The sequence below is a fragment of the Stenella coeruleoalba genome (genome assembly GCF_951394435.1).
Source record: "Stenella coeruleoalba genome assembly, chromosome: 9".
NCBI lineage: Eukaryota > Metazoa > Chordata > Mammalia > Artiodactyla > Delphinidae > Stenella > Stenella coeruleoalba.
Window position 1 is genome coordinate 70934650 of NC_137155.1, and position 23749 is coordinate 70958398.

General features: G+C 38.8%; 2 protein-coding genes across 21 annotated transcripts in view; one reads left to right on the forward strand and one right to left on the reverse strand.

Moving 5' to 3' along the window:
* MDFIC (MyoD family inhibitor domain containing) overlaps nt 1-23749 on the forward strand; it is a 144349-nt gene that overhangs the window by 113902 nt on the left and 6698 nt on the right. The gene's annotated exons all lie outside the window — the stretch shown is intronic.
* The window catches only part of LOC307192094 (uncharacterized protein), an 868937-nt gene that overhangs the window by 28446 nt on the left and 816742 nt on the right, over nt 1-23749 (reverse strand). For 15 of the 18 annotated variants that reach the window (XM_079932631.1, XM_079932629.1, XM_079932628.1 and 12 more), the window contains 3 exons: nt 5604-5689; nt 3565-3774; nt 175-281 (listed from right to left, as the gene is read on the reverse strand). In XM_079932631.1, coding sequence (XP_079788757.1) covers nt 175-227 — 53 coding nt within the window. In that variant the 5' untranslated portion in view covers nt 228-281; nt 3565-3774; nt 5604-5689. The remainder of the gene's footprint in view (nt 1-174; nt 282-3564; nt 3775-5603; nt 5690-23749) is intronic. The other 3 variants (XM_079932635.1, XM_079932636.1, XM_079932639.1) reach the window with 3 other exon arrangements.

Consider the following 23749-nt stretch of genomic DNA (forward strand, 5'->3'; position numbering starts at 1 on the left):
ATAAATGTTGAAACATAACATTTTCCAGGTAAGGAACATAAATTGGAGAACATAGATACTTATTCTTTAACATTTCACAGACATTATGGTTGAAACCTCAGGAACTGCTGAAAGCCTTAGGGGAGATAAAAGGGAGAGCAGATATTTGAGCTAAAAGAAAGGTAAAAAAGAAACTCAGCTGAGGCAAGGCAGACTTGGAACTCAGAACTCCTGTATTCCAGCCCCATCAGGTTTTCTCATTATTCCGTATGGTTTTTCAGTCAACTATACGTGCCCAAATCCTAAAACCATAAAAAAAAAATTAGAAAGGTAAACTTGGAATTGAATGGTTCATTCTTAGTTTTAATAGTATTATAAAATCTTATTCACTTTTTCCCCCATAAAAAATTCTCTTGTAGAAGTACTAGTATTTTAGTGGAATGATAATAATAGGACTTCATGATGTGACCATAGTATTATAATCTGAGATTCCAGAAACAAGTTTCCTGCAACTTTGGCAAGATATATTGCTGCATCCCTCAAAATACTTAACTTGCTTGGATGATGTTGTGTTTTGTTTTGTTCTGTTTTCTCAGGCACAGTGCCTTCCATTCCATGTCAGAATAATTGTGTGGGAGAAAGGTTTAGAATTCTGCTTGCTGATGCAATATTTGCCAGTCCAGTGGAAAACAGGATTTTAATAAATTTCATTGCTCAGCCAGCAAGCTAACTGGAACAACAGTAACACAAAGAGAAGGGTGTTTGAATGTGTGTGTGGAGAGCAGGCATGACCAAACTTGACTATGTTACTCTGCACATATAATCATTGCTTCTTATTTACTTGAAGGATTGAATCAGCTGTCCTTAAAACAATTATCTATCAAAGTATTTATAAGTGCTAAGTGTTACTTTAGGACCAAAAGTAAGTATTTAAGTACACTTCCTTTTGAGTTTAGGAAAATAGGTTAACTTTGTAATTTATGATCTACAGTAAATTATTCTCATATCCATGCATTTGATGAAAAGCAAAGATTTTACAAGGTTCTGATATATATATATATATATTTGACATTTGAAACATAGAAACGCCTCAAAATATGCCTCAAATCTTGGAGTGCTTCTTTTCTAATAACTGACAGCTTTGTGGGCCATGTTAAAGAAGAGATAGACACAGCTAGCCACTGGATGTGGACTCCACCTATGGTGTTTTGGTTTTGTAGGCACGCTTAGCCCACTGCTCTAACAATTTAAATTAGCTTAGCATTCACTCAGGAGATGGGTGGGGAGGAAACAAAACAATGGAGATACAGATAGATTGGCCAGGAAGCACTGGGGTGTGGGGTAGCTGAGTGAAGAGACTGTTTAGAAACCCAGCTTCAGAATAATAGGCTAAGTGGAAAGAAGAATTGCATAAATCTAATGACCCTATTAATATATCCAGGTTTTAATTTTTTCTTTATCCGGTGATGGTAAGTTTAGGTGATGTTTTATTAGGTGAAACAGTAACAGGTAGGTGCAGCAGCCAGGCTTGTCCCAGATTACTCAGATTACAGTTTGTTTTCAACCCCAAGAGGTGTAGCAGGTGTGGGCAGTGAAGGTTTTCTTTAGGGTTTCAGGATTGAGTTTAAGGGTTCTGGCCCAGGACTAAAGCTGAATAGAACTGAAGCAGCAGTCAGATATGCATTCTAAGCAGGACTGCCAGTCATCGTCTCGTTCAACTAGTTGGGAAAACGAATAGAAATTATTAGGAAATCATGAAGAATAGCTGAATATAGTTTGAGGCTGACCATGAGTTGAGTTTTAGACCTGTTCAATTTCAAATAATGCTCTGCAATCCAAGAACATTTGGAAGTATACCACTGGAGCTTCAGCGAAGGAGTTAGGAGCAAGCATACTAAGTTTATATTTGTTCTCATAGAGGGGATATTTGAAACGATGCATCTGGATGAGACTTCTCAAATAGAGATTTAAGAGCAAAGTTTGCATGGCTGAGAACTGAGTGACTCAGGGATCACTGGCAGGTAGCCAGCTTGGTGGGATGGGAGCCTGGATCCAGCTTGAGCACTTGGGAGACAGTCCCATGGAAAGTTCAAACTTTTCTCCAGCGGTGACGTCAGAGTGAGGCCGTGGCACTGATAAGATAGCCTAGGGGAGAGGTCAGAAAGAAGAGAAGAGGAAGATGATCTGGCCCAGAGGAATCAGTAAGAAAGGTGAGAGAAGAAACAAACTGGAGAGGGTGGTGTCATGGAGGCCAGAGAAGAAATGTTTTAACTCGAGGAAGAGGCCTGCACCCAGTATTGCCCCAGTTATTGCTGACAGCCTCAGTGGGATGAGAACTGAAATAATTCTGTTGGATTTAACAATGTGGATGTCATTTGGTGACCTAATTAAGAGCCATTTTTATGGAGAAGCCAGAATGATGGGGGTTGTGGTTGAAACACACTGACGACAATAGCTCTAGAAAGGCCAGAGTCCACGGAGGGTTGTTTTGTTCTAAGATGGGAAAGGTTTGTGTGTGTTTACATTTGGATGGAAAAGATCCTGGAGAGGGGGAAAGGTTGAAGATTTAAGAGGGCAATAATGATACCCTTATTGACAAGCCAGCATGTCCTTTCTTTAGCGTTTAGATCTAGAGTTCAGTATACTGAATTATGTAAATGCACATCCATTATCCAAGCATGAGAACTGAGTAATCAGAGAAGCATTTACTGAATTGTTAACCTAGGTAACTCCACTCTTTATGGGTTGTACGGTTGATTGATTAATCTTAGAAGCTTTTTGAGTAACTTCTATGGAATACGTTGGTATGAAGAAATGATTAAAAAGCCTATCAAGTCCCCACTCGTACCTCATTCCAGGAGCGTTAATTGCATTTGAATGGAAGACACTGACAGGGCAGACATTTATGATTCTGAGTTCCAAATTCCTGGCTTGTGTTTGGGACCATAAGTTGATGGAAGTTGATAGCTTCTTATACTTTAGATTGCTAAGGCCCTCGATTGAATTTAACCATAGCTTTGACACACAGTATAGTATAAGACAGGAAATAGAACGCAAACACGCAGTTAAAGAGTTAGAAGAAAAGTGTAGGAAACATGAGTAAGGAAACTACTGCAGAATCCAGTAGCTTAATTTTAAAATGTTTTGAAAGTATATTTGTGTTTTACTGTGGTCTACTCTTCACTGAATTACTATCACCAGCAAAGGCTTTAAAAGGTTAAGACAATCAAAATTCCAATTAATTTAATTGTGATAGTCTCTTAGAGATTCTGATTATATTTGGTTCGTGGGCTTCTTTGAAAATCCAACAACAGTTATGATTCTTTCCCTCAGGTTTCTAAGGTAGTAACAAAATCCTTAAGGTAGTATCAAAATCCTGTTAGAGCTTGTGTTATTCCTGAAGGTAACAAAAGACCCTGGATACCTTCAGCTGTCTTATTCTAAAATCAAATATCTCTAAGAACTAAACAGTAAAGTGAGGAGCAGAGTGTGGGGGACCTAATGAGCCACTGTAAGGATTTTGATTTGAGCGAGGTGGGAAGCCAGTGACAGGTTTGAGCAGATGACTGACATGACCTGACTTACCATTTTTAGGTATCACCTGCCTTCTGTGCTGAGAGTAGACTCCAGGTACCCAGTGGCCAAAGAAGGGGGGCCTGCTATGTGACTCTTGCAGTAATTCAGATGGGAGATGATGGGGTTGGATCAGGGTGGCAGTGGTGGAAGTGGTGAGATATTGTTGTATACGGATGTATTTTGAAGGCAGAGTAAGATTTCTTGAAGGATGATATTTCACTGTGAGAGAAAGACAGGGGTTAAGGATGACTCCAGGTTATTTGGCCTGAGCGGTTGGAAGTATGGATTACCATTAACAGAGATGGGAAGAACAGAGTTTGGTTTGAACATGTTGGACTTGAGATGCCCATGGTCGTTCTAAGTGGTGATGTGAAATAAGTGGTTGGATAGAGGAGTTTGGAGGTGAGAGGAAAGCTCTGCATCCTGAGATGTTTTGTGAGTCATCAGGGTACAGAATGTTCAGTGGATGGGATCCCCTAGGATTTTGGTTCTCAATTCCAGCACCTGGGTACCTGGAGTAAGAATTTCTGGGCAAAGGGAGTAGGATGTGCAATATCACTCTGGGTATAGACCCCAGAGGATCTAAGTCATTTGGAGTGGAGTGGGGCCAAGGCATCAGCATCCTTTAGAAGCTCCCCACGTGATTCTAATATACATGTAGGGTTGCGAACTACTGCCCAGGAAGTTGATTAGTATTCCAAGAACTGAGCTGTGGACCAGTCCAATGTGTAGGCATCAGAAAATGAAGAGGAACTGAAAAAAATGGGATGAGTAGTCAGCAATGGAAAAGAAACCAATAAAGAGGGGGCCACTTGGAAACCAAATGAAGAATGTATTTCAAGATGGAGGGAGTGATCATGTGTCAAATGGCAACTGAGAAGACCAGTAAGATGAATAAGAAGTGACCATTGACATTGTCCTGTGAAGGTTATTGGTAACCATCATACTTTTGGTGTTGTGAGGGGGACAAAAGTCTGATTGAAGTGGGTTCTAGAGAGGATGAAAAGAGAAAAATTAAAGATTGCAAGTCTAGGCTACTCTGTTCAAGGAGTTTTCCTAGAGGAGAATAGTAAAAGGGCTGTGAGCTAAAGGGGAATATTTTTAGAAATGGGATGTATTGGTCGAGTGTTATTGGTAATGAGCTAGAAGAGGAGAAGAAGTTGGTAGATTCTGCAGGACAAGGATGTCCTTGAGTAGGTGAAGCAGAAGAGATCCATTAGAAGGTGCCTATTGTAGTTATTGATTTCTGTATCTATTTCTTATCACCCCTCTCAGATTTTAGATCATTAGCAAAAAGTGGCCACATTTTTTTGTGTGTACGTGCGGTACGCGGGCCTCTCACCGCTGTGGCCTCTCCCGCCGCGGAGCACAGGCCCTGGACACGCAGGCCCAGCAGCCACGGCCAGGGGGACCCCCCCTCCCCGGACCGGGGCACGAACCCGTGTCCCCTGCATTTTGCCATTATCTTTTCCAGTGCCTTCTTTAGGAGCCTTACACATATGAGGCACTTTGTATTTATTTAACCGGTGATCTTTCAAATGACCAGTAGGAGTTGACATTGTGGATTTGCAGTTTTGCAAACCTTCTATCTAAGAAACTATTTTATCATTTGTAATTATCATTTGTAATGATGTAAAGTATGCTAGAAGTTTCCATTCATTTTAGAAGGATTTCAAAATATTATTTCCTAGTTATAATAATAGCACTAGACACTGCATAATACTACAATTCCCAAAGGAAGAAGTTTTTGGGAAGAGATGCAGGATGTTTTGAATCTTCTGACGAAAACTGACTGGTGACTCATTAGTCTCTTGTAGTTTATGAAGAAAAATAGTATCAGAGAGCATTGTTCACTTAATATAATTTGTTGTCAAATATTAGAGGTGACCACCTAGGGCAAAACTTTATCTTAGATGCTCATGACAAATCAAAACATTTTCGTTACATTTTGTGTTTCACCTTAGCCTAAATTTTTACTTTAGCTAAAGTGTTTTTCACTTTTTAAAAATTAGTTTCATTTTTAAGGATAGATGAATAAAAATATTTACCTCAGCTGATGAACTGAAGAAAATACTGATGTACCATTTGTACCTCAGTTCACGTCTAAATGCCATGTGGTCTGCCCGTTGACAATCTGGAGGAAAGAGAAAATTCAGAATTTTAAACCTAAATAGATTATTCACATACCTTTGTCTTTAACTACAACTGTTTCAGTAATACTATATTTTTTTATTGTTATCTTTGGTGCTGTTGTAAATTTCCTTCTTTTTCCCCAGTGTTTTATTATTAGATTTTTTTTTCCCAATTCCTTCCTTGGTGTGCCTGCCACCGCTCTCTCTATACACTTAAAGGATCTAGTGTTTTATTGGCTAAATAGACACTAAAATGTTTATGAATAGAGAACTGTAATATTGGAGGGAAATAAACTTTGAACAAAGAATTTTTGAAAAAGAAGATTCTTAAGGAACAGGAACACGTCTAGAAATACGTCTGCTTTGTACACTCATCAGAGAAGCTTCCATCTTTAAAGATCTGGCCTGCGAGCCCAGAATTTTGGTTATCTTATTTTGGTTGTTATTCTAAAGCATACCTTCTGTATCTTTGTCCACCTGTCTGTCAGTCTTTCAACACCCTGCCTCCTCATTTCTTTTTCTTACTTTCTGTCTTTCCTCCCTCGTGACTCATTTCAGTTAGAACTTTTGCCTGATTTCACTCAACAATTTACGCAATTTAGAGGAACTCAAATGGCAGTGATTCATGACATTTTCAATAAAAATGTTTTAATACTCTTTTCAGACAAAACTATCTGAAACTATTCTTAGTTTGTATGTTTGTATCGGTATATAGCTTAAAAGAAGCAACTCCCAAATTCTCTAAGACCCAAGACTTTAACGGTGATTCTTTTCTAGGTTGAATTAGATTCTCATGATATTTGAGTTGATTTCTTTTCTTTCAGAATACATAGTTACTTTGTTTTTTTTAAAAAAACCGCATTCTTAAATGACCCTGCCTGAGTCCTAAAACTAATTGAGGTAACACAAAAACACTAGCTTCTCTTAGAAGTTTTCTCATTAATTTTAATACTTACATATAGTGTTAAACTATGACAGTTTTGAGGACCTTTTATAGTTAATTTATATAACTCTCAACTAGTATAGTATGAAATAGGATAGAGGGGAGCTCGTGGTATAAAGTTGCCATATTTCTGAAAAACTCCTGTAAGATGAAAAATGTTTTATATAGAAGGGTTCAGTTGAATACACAAGGAAGCTATTTGAAAGATCCACTTACAATCCTCCAGTTCAGGAGTTCTTAGCTTTGAGGGGAGCCCATGACTTTGATGGGGAAAAAAAAAAGTCCACTTAATGTCAGTAACCTCTAAACTTTGAAGGAAATGCTAAATTTTCCTTAATTATAAATGAAAGCAATAAACTTAAGTAGCGTTAGTAGTACCTGGGAGTGATATTTTTACATTACATTACAGTTATTTCAGAAATCATGAAATATTATTTATGTTAGTCACTACTTTAAAATTATAGTAGTTATGAGATCATCTCTAGATCTTGTTTTTAATGTGTTAAAAAAAGCACATATTTATCTCAACTTTTAATACTATGATAACTATTCCAGCATAATTGGTTTCCATTGAAATCTTTTATATTTCATTTTACACATTTAAAAATATTAGTTCGTGTCATGGCACTTGGAAATAAACAAGGATCCCTGCTCTAGCTCCCTTTGCATCCTAAGCATTCTTTGTAGTATAACATTCTTCGTAGTATAAATTTCTTTTGTAACATACTTGTCTTGTAAACTTACATGTCTGTGTGCAGTTTTCATAATGCAGAGGACACATTTTCGTAAATAGCTTTTTAATTTTTGCTCATATTAAATTGAGGACGTATTCAAATTTCTACCTTAAAAATTATATTAAATAGTAAATCCCTAAGTTACTGTTGTACTTATTTTTACATTTTAATGATATTCTTTTACCAAGGCATTATCAGCAATACCAGGACACAGAGGCATGGAGAAAATTAACTTCATGGTTTTGCCTGCCACCATTTGAATAATCTTAATGTAACTCTCCATAAATAAGTATGGGAGAAAACAGAGGAAAGAATCAAAGTCAACAACCTGGTGAAAAATGTTTCAGACTAATCAGTCTTCCGAAGGGATTTTAATTGATATACAGCAGAGTGTGGCCTCAGGCCCCTTCCCAGCACAGGGCCTTTGTAAGTTGTATGGGCTTCCCTACTTCTTGTACACTTGACAGAAGGGAAAATGGAAGGTGGTAGACCTCTCTCAAGTGGATATAGGAAGCAATTAGAAGAAAAAAAAATCGAAAAATTATAAAAGTTTGCTCAGGGAAATTAATCATTTCCTATTTTGAAGGGAAAAATATTCATACAAATAAATAGTAGTTGTCTCCTAAAGACTGAGAAATCCAGGAGTTTGGGGGAAATGCGAAGATAATTGAAAGAAAAGAGCAAAATGGATTAATATCCTACTTTTCCAACCATGTATTAAACCTGCCTAAATTTCTACTCTGACTTCTCTTGGGAAATCAAACTGGAGGAACCGGCCCTCTTGGGGAATAACATCCCATAACATAACATAATTTAAAGTTGACACTAGAAGTTGAAGTTTATTTTTTTTCCTAATAATTATGCTCAGTGAGGGATGCAGAAATTGTATTTTGGAATGACAGAAGAGTAGTTACTTTAGAAAGAACTTTTTAACGTCTGTGGTAGCTATCTCCTAGAAAATGTGTTCTGTAGAGTGGTAGGAGAAGTCAAAGTAAACCCAAAAGGAATCTTTGCCTCAGGCCCTACAAACGAATTTCTTCAAGTCAACAGGTATTTACTAAGGGTCTGCCATGTGCCCAGGCTTGTGCACTAAATTCTGTACAGGTCTGCCATGTGCCCAGGCTTGTGCACTGAATTCTGTACAGCAGTGCAATTTTATTCTTTAACCTAGTGCCTTTGATTACTGTTGTTACTTTTTAAAAAACTATAGTTTTAGTCAGAAATAAATATGAACATACTGGCTCTTGAACCCCAGTTGACCATTTTATTTTATATATATATATATATATATATATATACACATAATAGTATCTATATGATGGCATTTAATATATATGCAAACAATATACATTTAAATATATTCTTTTTATATGTATTTGGAATATATATATATATATATATATTTGGATCTCTTGACGAGTCTCGTAACTTGCTTGAGACCCTGTCATTCTGACATACTTGTCTTTCAGAACCCCAAATCTACACTGTCTTTTCACCTTCTCTCTATACCAAGGAGCTGAACAATAGTGAAGAAGGCTTGATATCCATAAAAAGCACTGTCACTACCCATGTGTGGTCTTGGGTCTCAACTGGATTCTCACAGACCCTCAGGTACCAGGATACAGCAGCAAACTGTGCAGACCTGCCCTCTCCCATTTTCCACAATGACTGCTTCATTTTGTTGCTACTCTTTCAACAAAGCTCTCTGAAACTTGCCCTCACTCTGCCTGGGGAGAGGAGGCCATCCAGCATTTCCTCAGTATCTCTCCACCTCGAGCCTCTCCCGCAAACTTACCTAAACTTACCTAAATAATCTGAACCTGTTTTTACCTCCCATCTCAAAGGAACAGATGGCTCCCTTCTGCTGCAGCACATCCTGTTACTGCAGGTCCTGCCATCCACTTAGTCCTCTGAGTACCCCTTCCCATATTGTTTTAACTCTTGCAATTACGCAAGTCTTCCCTGTCTCACAGCATATATGTTGTGAGCTTATCCAAGTGTTTGTGTATGTCTCTTTCTCAATTCTGCGTCCCTTTGTAGTGCTTCCTCAGGTTTTTCTTTCCCTTCACAGATTTCCTGAAAAGCTATCTGCATTTGTAGTCCCTACTTCTCTATTCAGTCGTCACTCCTTATCTCACTGCTATTCATTTCCATCCTTGAAAGTTCTCTGGCTAAACAGAGCTGACACCAGAAATATTTTTCTCTCTTGCTTCCAACGCACATCCCTTTCCTGGAGTTTCTGCTCCCTTGTTAAGTGCTCAGTCCTTTCCTTAAATGCTGTTGTTCCCTTGCAGCTCTTCTCTTTTCATTCGGGACATTCTCCCTGGGCTACTTGATTTTACTCACTCTTAAGAGTTTCAGGCACGCCTTACTCCCTAGCCCAGCTCTATCGCGCAATCTCCAAACTAGTGTCTCCAGCCACCTCTTGGACATCTCTATTTGAGTGGTCTCAGGCTTAACCTGTCTTACATTCAAAATATTTTTAACAAAACTCTTTTTCTTCCTCTATTTCTTTCTTGGTCAATAGCTCCAGGAAGTCACACTTGACTCTTCTCTTCCCATCACTGCTTCTCCAGGGTCTTATCAACTCTTACTAATCCCACCTTCTTTAATATTCCTCAGAGTCATCCTGCCTGACCCACACTGATACCATATTATTACCACTGATGCTGTCCCTACCTCCTCATTTCTGAAATAGAAAATTTAAGGCTTTCTACCTGGGTTTCCTGCTCCAACAATACCGAGCCACTCTTATCTCTAAAACTATCATATTCTTGTCTGTGTGCCTTTGCATAGCCTCTCCACTACCTGTATCCATCTTTGCTTTCTCTTCACCTAACAAACAAACAAACACATGCTATCTGACCATCTGCTCCTGGGACTTAGCTGGCTTGGAGTCAACTCCTGTTCAGCATTAATTAACTTTCCACTGTGCTTTGACCTTTGTGTTAATCAAGCAATGGCTCTCTTCAAGGCCAAGAAAAGACCCTGAGCTTTAAAATCTACTGTTTGTTTATAGATAATAGTAGGTTGTATCATCATAGAAACGTAGTGCTTGAAAAGAACTTGGAGATCATTTTCCCCCACATTCTATGCATATGGACACTGAGTGAAATGACTTGCTCAAGGTAACTGAGCCTACTAGTGCCAGAGTCAAGACTAGAAAACAGGGTTTAATTTTCCAGATCCTAATACATAGGATAATACTTGGCTGTCTGTGCCACTCATGAAGATGGCAGGGTGATCATAAATGGAAACATCTTTGGTTTCGATGAGGCTTCCAGCAACAGGGAAATAACGTTCTTGGGGGCACAAAACCAGACGTACAAACAGCAACCGCCACCACTTACAGCATTTCTTTTGGTAGTTCTCCCATTTGCTGCCTGAATTGTCATAGTAGGTAATGAGCTGTGACTCAGGGAAACCTCAGCCGGGGGTGGGGGGGGGGGGGGCGGTGGCCCTGATGAAGTGCAGAGGATTGGGAAGCAGCTAAGTAAGAGGGTTTTTATCTTCTTTTACACAATTTACAGTATTATAACTAACAAGGCTACACAATTTTTTTTTGTATGAGAAGACCAGGTTTATATGCTGTTGTCGATTCTAGAGTATTGCAAACAGCAAGATCATACATTTTTCTTGGCTCTGGAGTTTTTTGTACGCTAAATTAAGGTGGAGGTATTTATATCTTATAATTTCAATGTCCTGTTCATCTAAGACTTGTAATGGTGCCTTAAAAAAAAAATCAGATGGTATTAACAGATAACATGGGTGGAGAGAGAGCGATGTGGAAAGAGGAACAATGGCATCACTGATTCACAAATTAATCCCATAAATAACAGGATTTACCTCCTGTGCACAGCTTTGAAATGTGCTTTGGTATCTCATTTCGCCCTAACGTTTTACTCGGCTTGTTTCCCTTCATCTTTCCTGCAGTGTCTGTTGACTGCTGTGCCTCTTTGGTTGGGGCCTGGCTTTTCTGTCAGGGCCAGGGAGCACATCCTGGGCCTTCTCAAGTGAGGCTCCTCCTGCCTGCGTGAGGCCTGTGCGTCCTGCTGGGGGTGCTGCCCTGCCTCCATGGGGGCCTGCAGGAACAGTCACTGCTGGGGCCGCTCAGCCCTTTGGACTCTTGCTAAGGAACGCTCAAGTGCCTGGAGCGTTGTTGTGCCTGACCCCAGCCTTGTGTGTACTGTCAGCTTCCTCTTAGTGTGTTTGTTTACTCCCACACTGCCACAAAAACTTCGTGTCACGTGGCCAACCCTGGGTGCTCTGTAATAGTCACTGATATTAGCCTAAGAACATTCTACACAGGGAGAAGGTGATATAGGAAGATCCTGAACTCACCTCCTCCCAAAGACACACCAAATCTACATAGTGGACAAGTTCCTCTTTAAAAAGAACCCTAAAAACTAGCTGAGCAACTCCTACACATCAGGCAAATGAGAAAAAAAACCCACATCAAAGAAGATAAGAGAGGCTGAGACACAATCTCACCGTAAACCCCACCCCTGGTGCAGTGACGCACAATCAGGAGAGAACTCAAAACCTGGAGTTTCTCTCTGAGGGTGAGGGGTTTAAACCTCACATCAGAGACACCAACTTTTAAGACCTGCAACAGAGAGATGAGCTCCCAAAACATCTAGATTTAATTACCAGTGGGACTCGTTTCTGTGAGACCAACAAGGCTACAGTGACTGAGAAACAAGTCTTAAAGGGCTTGTTTGCTGTGACTCACCTGTCACCTGGGACCAGTGCAAAGACAACCAATCGAGAGGTACCAAACATTATGTGAAAGAGACTTATTTGCTTAACTTAAAGTATCAACCTGAGGCGCAGGCTTCTAATTTAACACACATCTAAGGGCCTACTGAAGTTCTTTCTGGGGACAGAGGTGGGCAGGCTGCATCTCTGTGCCCCCACCCCGCCTCCCTCCAGTTCACTGGGTATCTCCCAGAAAGGAACCTGTACCCTCCTCTAGCACCCTGATTCTTATGGCTGCTGCCCAGGGATATCTCTAGATCACCTAGCTCTGGTGGCCACTGGGGCTTATGCTCAAGGGTCCCAGAAGACCATCACCAAAGGACAAAGAGTTCTTAAATGGCCACACAACCCCCCCCCCCACCTACCCACACACATCAAGAGGCGATAGTCTTAAGAAACTCTTTCTGTGAAAGAAGCCTATTAGCTTATCTTCATAGCTATGGCCTGAGGGGCAGGCTTCCAATTAAACACACCTCTAAGGGCCTGCAATGTAAACCTGAGGGCAGGCGCTGTCTGTGTGCTCTTCCTCCGCTCTGCTCTGGAGCACCCATGTATCCACCAGGGGAGCTTTTATACACATCTGGTGGCCAGTTTTTATGGTTGCCACCCAGGGGCCAGGGAACGCTCCATGATCGCCTAGCTCAGGAGGCCAGCAGGTCTTGCGTTCCTAGATCCCACGGTACGTAACCAATGGAGAGACAGTTCTTGGCTAGCTATCACTCCCAGGGCACTTCACAGACAGAAGACTAAAACACATCCCCAGTGTTTTTGTGAAAGATGCCTGTTTGCTTGAACTGAGCTTTGGCCAGAGGGGCAGGCTTCTGATTTGGCACTTATCTAGGGGGCTGCAGAGCTACACTTGGGGATGGAGGTCAATGGATGCCATCTTTGCGCTGCCTCTCTTCCTTGCTGCAGATCACCAGTATCTCCTGGAAAGGAACTTGTAGACTCGTCTGCCCTGATTTTGTGACTGCTACCCAGGGGATACCTCTAGATTGGTGGCCAGTGAACTTATGCTTGTGGTCCCACAGAAGTGTAATATATTTAAAAGCTGCTAACTAAGGTCTAGCTTCTAATCATCCTGGACCTAGGTGCTGACTGAAATTCTCCTCTTAGGGACACTGTTAGGTCTTGGCACACCCTCAAATACTGGGAGCTGCTAAAAATAAAATAGGCTGCTTCAACAATCACAAAGGTTTGAGAGACAACCAAAGGCTAGGGCAGGATTGAACGGTAAGGTTTATCTCCTATGTGAGGCTACTCCTTCAAGACTGGGAGAGGTGGCTGTTTTCTCTAATACATAGAAGTCAACACAGGGTGTCAAAGAAATTGAAGAAACGGAAATATGTTTCAAATGGCAAAACGAGAAAGAAAAAACTCTCAAAAAAAGCTCTTAATGAAGAAGAGATGAATGATTACCTGATAACAGTTCAAAATAATGGTCATAAAGATGCTCACCAAACTCAGGAGAAGAATGGATGAACATAGTGAGAACTTCAACAAAGAGATGGAAATATGAGACAGTACCAAATAGAACTCACAGAGCTGAAGAACACAAAACTGAACTGAAAAATACACTAGAGGGATTCAACAGCAGACTAGATGAAGTAGAAGGGTCAGTGAACTCAAAAACAGGCAGTGGAACTCTTTAATCAGAGCAGCAGAATGAAAAAAAAAAAAAGGGTGAAGATATTATAGGGGTCCCAGGAGGAGAAGAAAGAGGGAAAAGCGTGGAAAATTATTTTGAGAAATAATGGCTGAAAACTCCCCTTACCTGGAGAACAAAACAGATATCCAGATTCAGGAAGCCCCAAAATTTCCAAATAAGAGAACCCAAAGAGACCCACAAGACACATTATCATGAAAATGTCAAAATTTAAAGACAGAGAGAGAATCTTAAAAGTAGCAAGAGAAGAACAACTGTTACTCATAAGGGAACACCCATAAGACAATAAGCAGATTTTTCAGCAGAAACTTTGCAGGCCAGAAGGGAGTGGCACAATGTATTCAAAATGCAGAAAGAAAACTTCCAACCAGGACTACTTTACCCAGCAAAGTTGTCCTTCAGAATTGAAGATGAGATAAAGAGTTTTCCAAAAAAGCTAAAGCAAAACAAGTTCATCATCATTAGACTGGCCTTATAAGAAACATTAAAGGGACTTCTTTAAGCTGAAGAGAAAGGGCACTGATTAGTAACAGGAAAACATGAAAGTATAAATCAGAGTGGTAACGGTCAATATATAGTAAAATTCAGAATAATCTAACATTGTAAATGTGGTAGATTAATCACTTATAAAGCAATTACGAGGTTAAAAGACAAAAGTAGTAAAAATAACTTTAACTACAGTAAGTAGTCAACCCAACAAGAGGATATGACATTTATATATATTTATGCACCCAACATTGGAGCACCTAAATATATAAAGCAAATATTAGCAGATCTAAAGGGAGAAATAGCTGTACAATAATGGTAGGGGACTTTGATATTCCACTTTCATCAATGGATAGCTTAAACAACATGATGAACTTAACAGATATATTCAAAACATCCATCCAAGAACAGTATGGAGGCTCCTTAAAAAACTAAAAATAGATCTACCATATGATCCTGCAATCAGCCATAAAAAAGCATGACTTAATGACATTTGCAGCAACATGGATTAGACCTAGAGATTATCATACTAAGTGAAGTAAATCAGACAGAGAAAGACAAATATCATATGATATCACTTAGATATGGAATCTAAAAAAATTGATACAAATGTACTTCTTTATAAAACAGAAACAGACTCACAGAATTAATATTGTTAAATTGGCACTACTACCCAGAGTAATCTACAGACTTAATGGGATCCCTATCAAATTACTCATGACATTTTTCAGAGAACTAGAACAAATAATCCTAAAATGTATATGGAACCATAAAAGACCCAGAATTGCCAAAGCAATCCTGAGGAAAAAGAACAAAGGAGGAGGCATAACCCACCCAGACTTCAGACAATACTACAAAGCTACAATAATCAAAACAGTGTGACATTGGCACAAAAACAGACATACAGATCAATTGAATGGAATAGAGAGCCCAGAAATAAACCCATACACCTATGGTCAATTAATCTTCGACAGAGGAGGCAAGAATATAAAATGGGAAAAAGACAGACTCTTCAGCAAGTGGTGCTGGGAAAGTTGGACAGCTGCATGTAAATCAATGAAGTTAGAACACACCCTCACATCATGCACATAAATAAACTCAAAATGGCTTAAAGACTTAAACATAAAACATGACACCATAAAACTCCTGGAAGAGATCATAGGCAAAACATTCTTTGATGTAAATCATACCAGTGTTTTCTTAGGTCAGTCTCTCAAGGCAATAGAAATAAAAACAGAAATAAACAAATGAGACCTAAACAAACTTACAAGCTTTTGCACATCAAAGGATACCATAAACAAAACAGAAAGGCAGCCTACAGAATGGGAGAAAATATTTGCAAACAATGCAAGCAACAAGGGCTTAATTTCGAAAATATACAAACAGCTCATGCAACTCAACAATACCAAAAAAAAAAAACCTAAACCAAAAAATGGGCAGAAGACCTAAATAGACATTTCTCCAAAGAAGACATACAGACGGCCAATAGATGCATGTAAAGATGCTCAGTATCACTAATTATTAGAGAAATGCAAATCAAAACTACAATGAGGTACCACCTCACACCAGTCAGAATGGCCATCATTAAAATGTCTACAAATAACAAATGCTGGAGAGGGTGTGGAGAAAAGGGAACCCTCCTATACTGTTGGTGGGAATGTAAATTGGTGCAGCCACTATGGAAAACAGTATAGAGGTTCCTCAAAAAACTAAAAATAGAGTTGCCATATGATCCAGCAATCTCACTCCTGGGCATATACCCAGACAAAACTATAGTTTGAAAAGATACATGCACCCCTATGTTCACAGCAGCACTATTTACAATAGCCAAGACATGGAAACAACCTAAATGTCTATCAACAGATGAATGAATAAAGAAGATGTGGTACATATATACAATGGAATACTACTCAGCCATAAAAAAGGAATGAAATAATGCCATTTGCAGCAACATGGATGGACCTAGAGATTATCATACTAAGTGAAGTAAGTCAGAAAGAGGAAGACAGATACTATATGATATAACTTATGTTGATTTGTGTCATACTTTTGATTCCACATATACCTATGAAACAAAAACAGACTCACAGACATAGAGAACAGACTGATGGTTGCCAAGGGGTGGGGGTGGGGGGGTTAGGAGAGGGAAGGAATGGGAGTTTGGGGTTAGCAGAGGCAAACTATTACATATAGGTTAGATACACAACAAGGTCCTGCTGTAGAGCACAGGGAACTATATTCAATATCCTGTGACAAACCATAATGAAAAGCATGAAAAAATGTCATTTGCATAACTGAGTCACTTTGCTGTACACAAGAAATTAACACAACATTGTAAATCAACTATATGTATATATAAAACTGGAATATTCACAAATGTGTAGTGATTAGACAACATGCTATCAAATACCAGTGGGTCAAAGAAGAAGTCAAAAGAGAAATAAAATACCTTGAGACAAATGAAATGGAAATACAACATATCAAAACTTATGGGACAAAGCAAAAGCAGTTCTATGTGGAAAATTTACAGTAATAAATGCCTACCTCAAGAAACAAGAAAAATCTCTAACAGCCTAACTTATACCTCAAGGAACTAGAAAAAGAAAAACAAACAAAGCCCTAAGTTAGTAGAAGGAAGGAAATAACAAAAATCAGAGTGGAAATAAGTGAAATAGATAAACAAAATTGATAGACCTTTAGCTAAACCTTTAGCTAGACTCACCAAGAAAAGGAGAGGTGACTCAAATAAAATCAGAAATGAAAGAGGGGACATTATAACTGATACCATAGAAATACAAGGGAACATAAGGGACTACTACTATGAGCAATTATACACCAACAAATTGGACAACTTAAAAGAAATGGATACATTTCTAGAAATATGCAACCTACTAAGATTGAATCAGGAAGAAATAGAAATCCAAAAAGACCCATTTTTAAGAAGGAGATTGAATCAGTAATAAAAAACAAAACAAAAAAAACCCCGGAAAAACCCAAAACCTTCTAATAAACAGAAGTCAGGACCAGACAGCTTTATTGGTGAATTCTGCCAAACCTTTAAAGAAGAATTAATACCAATCCTTCTCAAACTCTTCCAAAAACTAGAAGAGGATGGAAAACTTCCAAATTTTTGTGAGGCCAGCATTACTCTGATACCAAAAATAAACAAAGACACCACAAGAAAAGAAATTACTGGACAATATTCTTGATGAACAGAGATGCAAAAATCCTTAACAAAATATCAGCTAACTGAATTCAACAATACATTAAAAGTATCTTACACCATGATCAACTGGGGTTTATTCCAGGGATGCAAGTATGGTTCCACATCCACAAATCAGTCAGTGTGATACACCACATTAACAAAATGGAGGATAAAAATCATGATCATCTCAACAGATGTAGAAAAAGCATTTTACAAAATGCAACATCCATTTGTGATAAAAACCCTCGAAGTGGGCAGAGAGGGAGCATACCTCAACACAATAAAGGCCATATATGACATGCGCACAGCTAACATACTCAACAGTAAAAGCTGAAAGATTTTCTTCTAGGATCAGGAACAAAACAAGGATGCCTATTCTCACCACTTTTATTCAGCATAGTACTGGAAGCCCTAGACAGAGCATTTAGGCAAGAAAAAGAAGTAGACATCCAATTTAAAAAGAAGAAGTAAAACTGTCTCTGTTTGCAGATGACATGATCTTGTAGAAAACCGTGTAAAGACACTTCCAAGAACTGTTAGATCTAATCAATGAAGTCAGTAAAGTTGCCGTATCCAATATTAGTATAAAAAAATCTGTTCCATTTCTATACACTAATAATAAACTATCAAACTTAAGAAAATAATCCCATTTATAACTGCATGAAAATGAATAAAATACCCAGGAATAAATTTAACCAAGGAGATGAAAGACCTCTACACTGAACACTATAAGACATTGTTGAAAGAAATTGAAGAAAATAAATAAATGGGAAGATACTTGTGCTCATGGATTGGAAGAATTAATATTATTAAAACGTCCATACCCTCGAAAGCAATATACAGATTCAATGCAATCCCTATCAAAATTCCAATGGCATTTTTCACAGAAATAGAACAAACAATCCTAAAATTTGTATGGAACTACAAAAGACCCAGAATAGTCGAAGCAATCTTGAGAAAGGAACAAAACTTCAGAAATTATGTGCTCTGATTTTGACTATATCAAAACTGTAGTAATCAAAGCAGTATGGTATTGGCATAACAAACAGACACATTGACCAATGGAACAGAATAGAGGGCTCAGAAATGAGCCCACGGATATTGGTCGATTAATTTATGCAAAGGAGCCAAGAATATACAATGGGGAAAGGACAGACACTTTATAAATGATGCTGGGAAAACTGGATAGTTTTCTCATTCAAAAGAATGAGACTGGACCACTATCTTACACCATACACAAAAATTAATATAGACTGAAGACTTGAATGTAAGACCTGAAACTATAAAACTCTTATTAGAAAACATAGGTAGTAAGATCCTTGATATAGGTATTGGTGATGATTTTTTAGATTTGATCCAAAAATCGAAGGCATTGCCTTTAAAGCAAAAATAAACAAGTGAGACTACTTCAGACTAAAAAGCTTATTCGAAGCAAAGGAAACCATCGACAAAATGAAAAGGCAGCCTACTAAATGGGAGAAAGTATATGCAAATTGGGATTAATATCCAAAATATATAAAGAATTCATATAGCTCAATAGCAAAGAAACAAACGATATGATTAAAAAAACCACAATGAGATATCACCTCGCACCTGTTAGAATGGCTGTTGTCAAAAAGACAAGAAATAAGAAGTGTTGGGACTTCCCTGGTGGCTCAGTGGTTGGAAGTCCACCTGCCAATGCAGGGGACATGGGTTTGATCCCTGGTCCAGGAGGATCCCACATGCCACAGAGCAACTAAGCCTGCAAGCCACAACTACTGAAGCCCATGCGCGTAGAGCCTGTGCTCCGCAGCAAGAGAAGCCACCGCAGTGAAGAGTAGCCCCCGCTCTCTGCAACTAGAGAGAAGCCCGTGCACCGCAGTGAAGAGTAGCCCCCGCTCTCTGCAACTAGAGAAAAGCCCACGTGCAGCAATGAAGACCCAACACAGCCCAAAAAAAGAAAAAAAGAAATAAGAAGTGTTGGTGAGATCGTGGAGAAAAGGGAAAACTTGTGCACTGTTGATGGGAATGTAAATTGGTAGTCACTATGGAAAACACTATGGAGGTTTCTTAAAAAATTAAAATAGAACCACCATGTGTGGGCTTCCCTGGTGGCACAGTGGTTAAGAATCCACCTGCCAATGCAGGGGACACGGGTTCGAGCCCTGGTCTGGGAAGATCCCACATGCCGTGGAGCATCTAAGCCCGTGTGCCACAACTACTGAGCCCACGTGCCACAACTATTGAAGCCCATGCACCTAGAGCCCATGCTCCACAACAAGAGAAGCCACCGCAATGGGAAGCCCTGAGAAGCCCACGCACGGCAACAAAGAGTAGCACCCGCTCATCGCAACTAGAGAAAGCCCGTGCACAGCAATGAAGACCCAAGGCAGCCAAAAATAAATTAAAAAAAAAAAAAAAGATAAGTAATATTAAAAAAAAAAAAAGAACTACCATGTGATCCAGCAATTCCACTTCTGGGTATTATCTGAAGGAAATAAAAACACTAAGTCGAAAAGGCATATGCAACCCAGTGTTCATTGCAGCATTATTTACAATAGCCAAGATGTGGAAACAATCTAAGTGTCCATGAATCAATGAATGATTAAAGAAAATGTGGAAATTTATGCCATGGAATATTATTCAGCCATTAAAAAGAAGGAAACCTTGCCATTTGCGACAACATGGATGGACCTTCAGAGCATTATGCTAAGTGAAATAAATCAAAGACAAATATCATTATGATCTTATATGTGGCCTCTTACAAACAACAGCAGCTAGGAGCTATAGACACAAGGACCAGGTTGCTGGTGGCTGGAGGCTAGGGGTGGGGGTGGGCAAAATGGTTGCAGGGGGTCAAAAGCTACAAATTTCCAGTTATAAAATAAATAAGTCATATGGATTGACTATAGTTAGTAATACTGCATTACATATTTGAAATTTTTCTGATAGACATTAGATCTTTAAAGTTTTCATCACAAGAAAAAAAAGTTGTAACTATGTGCAGTGATGGATGTTACTGAGACATATTGTGATCATTTTGCATTATATACATATATGGAATCATTACATTGTACACCTGAAACCAATGTTGCATGTCAACTATACCTCAATAAAAATGAATAAATAGCATCCCGTATGGCAAAGGTATTATTTTACTATCATCACCTTTTACATGATCACCCAACTGCAGTACTACATGGCTTTTAAAAAAAAAAAAAAGGCTGATTTTTCTCATAATATACCTCGCACAATATTTAAACAAGCACGAATCAGAAATGAAATTGAAAGGTGAATTGTTAAATAAACACAGTTACAAAAGTGAAAACAGGAAAATATTAAGTTAAGCTTTTGGGAGAGATTTCTTACATCATTTTTATACAAATATATATTTTCCTTAAACCTAGAGGATTTACTTATTTTTTGTCCTAACCATAGATGATATTGTGACCAACTTTAGCAGACTGTTTATACAGTGACTCTTTCTAGGAAAATGCTTTTAAGATCTAAAGTAGATTTTGTTATCCAAAAGTTATATTCAACCTTCCTATTAATTAAACTTTTTGGATTAGAGATATTTCAACTGGCCAACTTAATAAAATTACCATTGAGTAGGTTCAAGTATGGTTTTCCTCTGTTTTTGCTTTCTAGCTTCCTGAGAAAATAAATGGATAATAGTTTAAATATGGAAAATGATTATTATTTTTAAATCTCCTGTCATAGCCAAACATAAGATTGACTAAATCTTTCCGGGCAGATTTCTGCTCCACTCTTCTGCAGATTCTGTCTCTTAGAACTACCTTCTTGATTCTCTCTTTTTAAGTATTTGAACTATGAACAGCCTTTTATAAACCTCCTTAGGTTAAAATTGAATGGCCCTATTCTGTTGTGGTAATCAGAGCGAATGAAACATCGAAAGGTAGAGAGTTGTACCCTCTCTAGAATAAATATTTTGCCATTATCTTTGTTGCTATCACAGTAATATTAATAAGTATGTACATGAATTCTTTACTGAGTACTTTATATACATTGTCTCTTTTAATACTTACCATAACCCTATGAGGACAGTACTGTTATTACCAGCTATCAAATGTGTGATCTTAAAGTGCTGTAGAGATTCAGTAAACTCATATGCATAATACTTGCACCATTGCTCTTTTTTCACTCTTCTTTCCCTGCCTCTCTGTCCACATACTAACTGTGCATTTTAAGTGTTTTAAATAAACACCTCTACTAACTGAGTGTTTACTCCCTGGCAGATTTCTGTGTTAAGCTCCTGGGAAACAAAAGGTGACCTGATATATATGTTATCTTCCTAGACTTTATAAAGTGTGACTCTTTAGAAAGGAATACTTGAATCAGTGCTATAGTTAAGTCATGACCAACAATTACTGGATCAAATCTCTCTTGAGAGTTTGGAATATTTAATGAATCAGCAACAGAGGAGGCAGCAGGGCAAACAAATAAGAGAATCAAAAAAAAAATCTGTGCTATCCACTTACTGTAATTTAAAATACGAATGCACTTCCCACAGGAGGAGGATGGATTCTAGGATTTGGACACGTGTTAGGTATATGATTGAGGAGTCCTTTTGTGGGGTGTGGGAGAATGGTACTGTTTTTTTCTATAGTTCTTTTGAGTTTATTGAGAGGAAAGATAATAGTAAAGGTTATTGTTCAGTTTCTGTAAGTGTGGGGTCCTCTTTGTGCTGCAGTGGAAAATGCAGCTCCTCTCTTTCTTTTACCTCCTGACCTATCTCGCTTTCTTCCCTACTAGGAAAATGTTGACTGTGTTTTGGCTAAGATGCATGGCCTCGAGGGGACAGCAGTGTGCCAGAGGGCTCTGTGTGGGAGGCATACTTCAGGCCAATTTATGCAAGCAGCAGGTCATTCTAGGGCTGTAGGCCAGAATGCTGTGCGTCCTCTGGCTTGGAGACATGCAGCTACTTGGAGCTAAGCTATCGTGCCGTCTTAGTAAATATTTCCTGCCCCCGTGACCACTTGAGGAGCAGAACTCCCTGGAGATGTCTGTGTCTCGTCCCTCACAGCTGGCTTTTCACAGAGGCCAGATACTGACTTAGCCATCCTGGCTGCAATTCAGGATGACCAAAACCCACTTTCAGCCTGCTTTTTGATTTTGTTTTGAGAAACAGTTGCAGCAAAGCAATATCTGGGAAGAGGAATGCCTCTTGCTCTGCATGGTGAGTCCCCCTGTGCCCTCCCAGGGCGGATGTGAGCCTTAGCAGCTAAAGACATGGGGACACCTGTGGGTTCTCTGTGGCTTTGATTATAAAGCTAGAGTCAGGTTTGATCGCAATACAATCTCCCAAATTACTGATTACACATAACTGACTGTTCATGCTTTAACCTGCATTTGCTCTTTGGCATACTGTTGACCTGTTGAAAAAAATAATTAACCCCTGTTTCTTAGTATATAGTCTACATGATGGGGACCTGATTAAGAAAGTATTTTCAAGCATTTTCAGTCATAGGAAATGTTATTAGAGATCAGTCAAGATAAGACACATACAAATCTACCTTCGCTTAAAAATGGGTTATGGGTTATTCTCAGAATTCACTGTTCTTTGCCCTTCCCTGTACTCTGCTGTACAGTGTCTTTGTTTCAAGAGACTCAAAGCACCTGTCATACCACATCTTAAAAGAAGGAAACTAAAAAAAATAGACTTATTTAGAATACAGCTGAGTTTCCTGTGCAAAGAGTTTTCTGATGGTTCTTAGGGTTCCTTTCACTATAACTGCTCTCCTCACATTTGCCTAGTATTTTGAGCCATCTATGATTGGGTAAAGCAATTTGGGATTTTATTATTAAATTCGTGTATTCTTATAAAAATAAGTCTTCCATCTCATTTCAAGAGAACAAAGGCCCTCAGATCAGTCACAGATATTTTCACCAGTCATCAAAGATGCTGTTTAAGTAAGTTTCAGTTGTTACCTTCAGGGTGTTGGGAAGCTAGACACTTGCCAGATATGCCAGCTGCATGGATTTAACATTGATGACCTTTCAGAGGACCCAGAGATTTTGTTTGGGTTTGTGTCTGCAAGTAATTCATAACAGTTTTTTTAAGAGTCAAATGTTATGCTAAAGATTTCCTTTTATGCTTTCTTTTTAGTTCCTTGGCTGCTGGTGTGTTTCTCTGTTTTCCTAAATTTACAGTAGCTGTCAGTCTTGTGCTGAGTTCTCCTCTCAGTAATACACTGAATTGTGCAATTCTTTTGGGCCTAGTTTGGAACAGGCATTCTTCCCAGAACCTAGTTGGCTTCTCAAAGG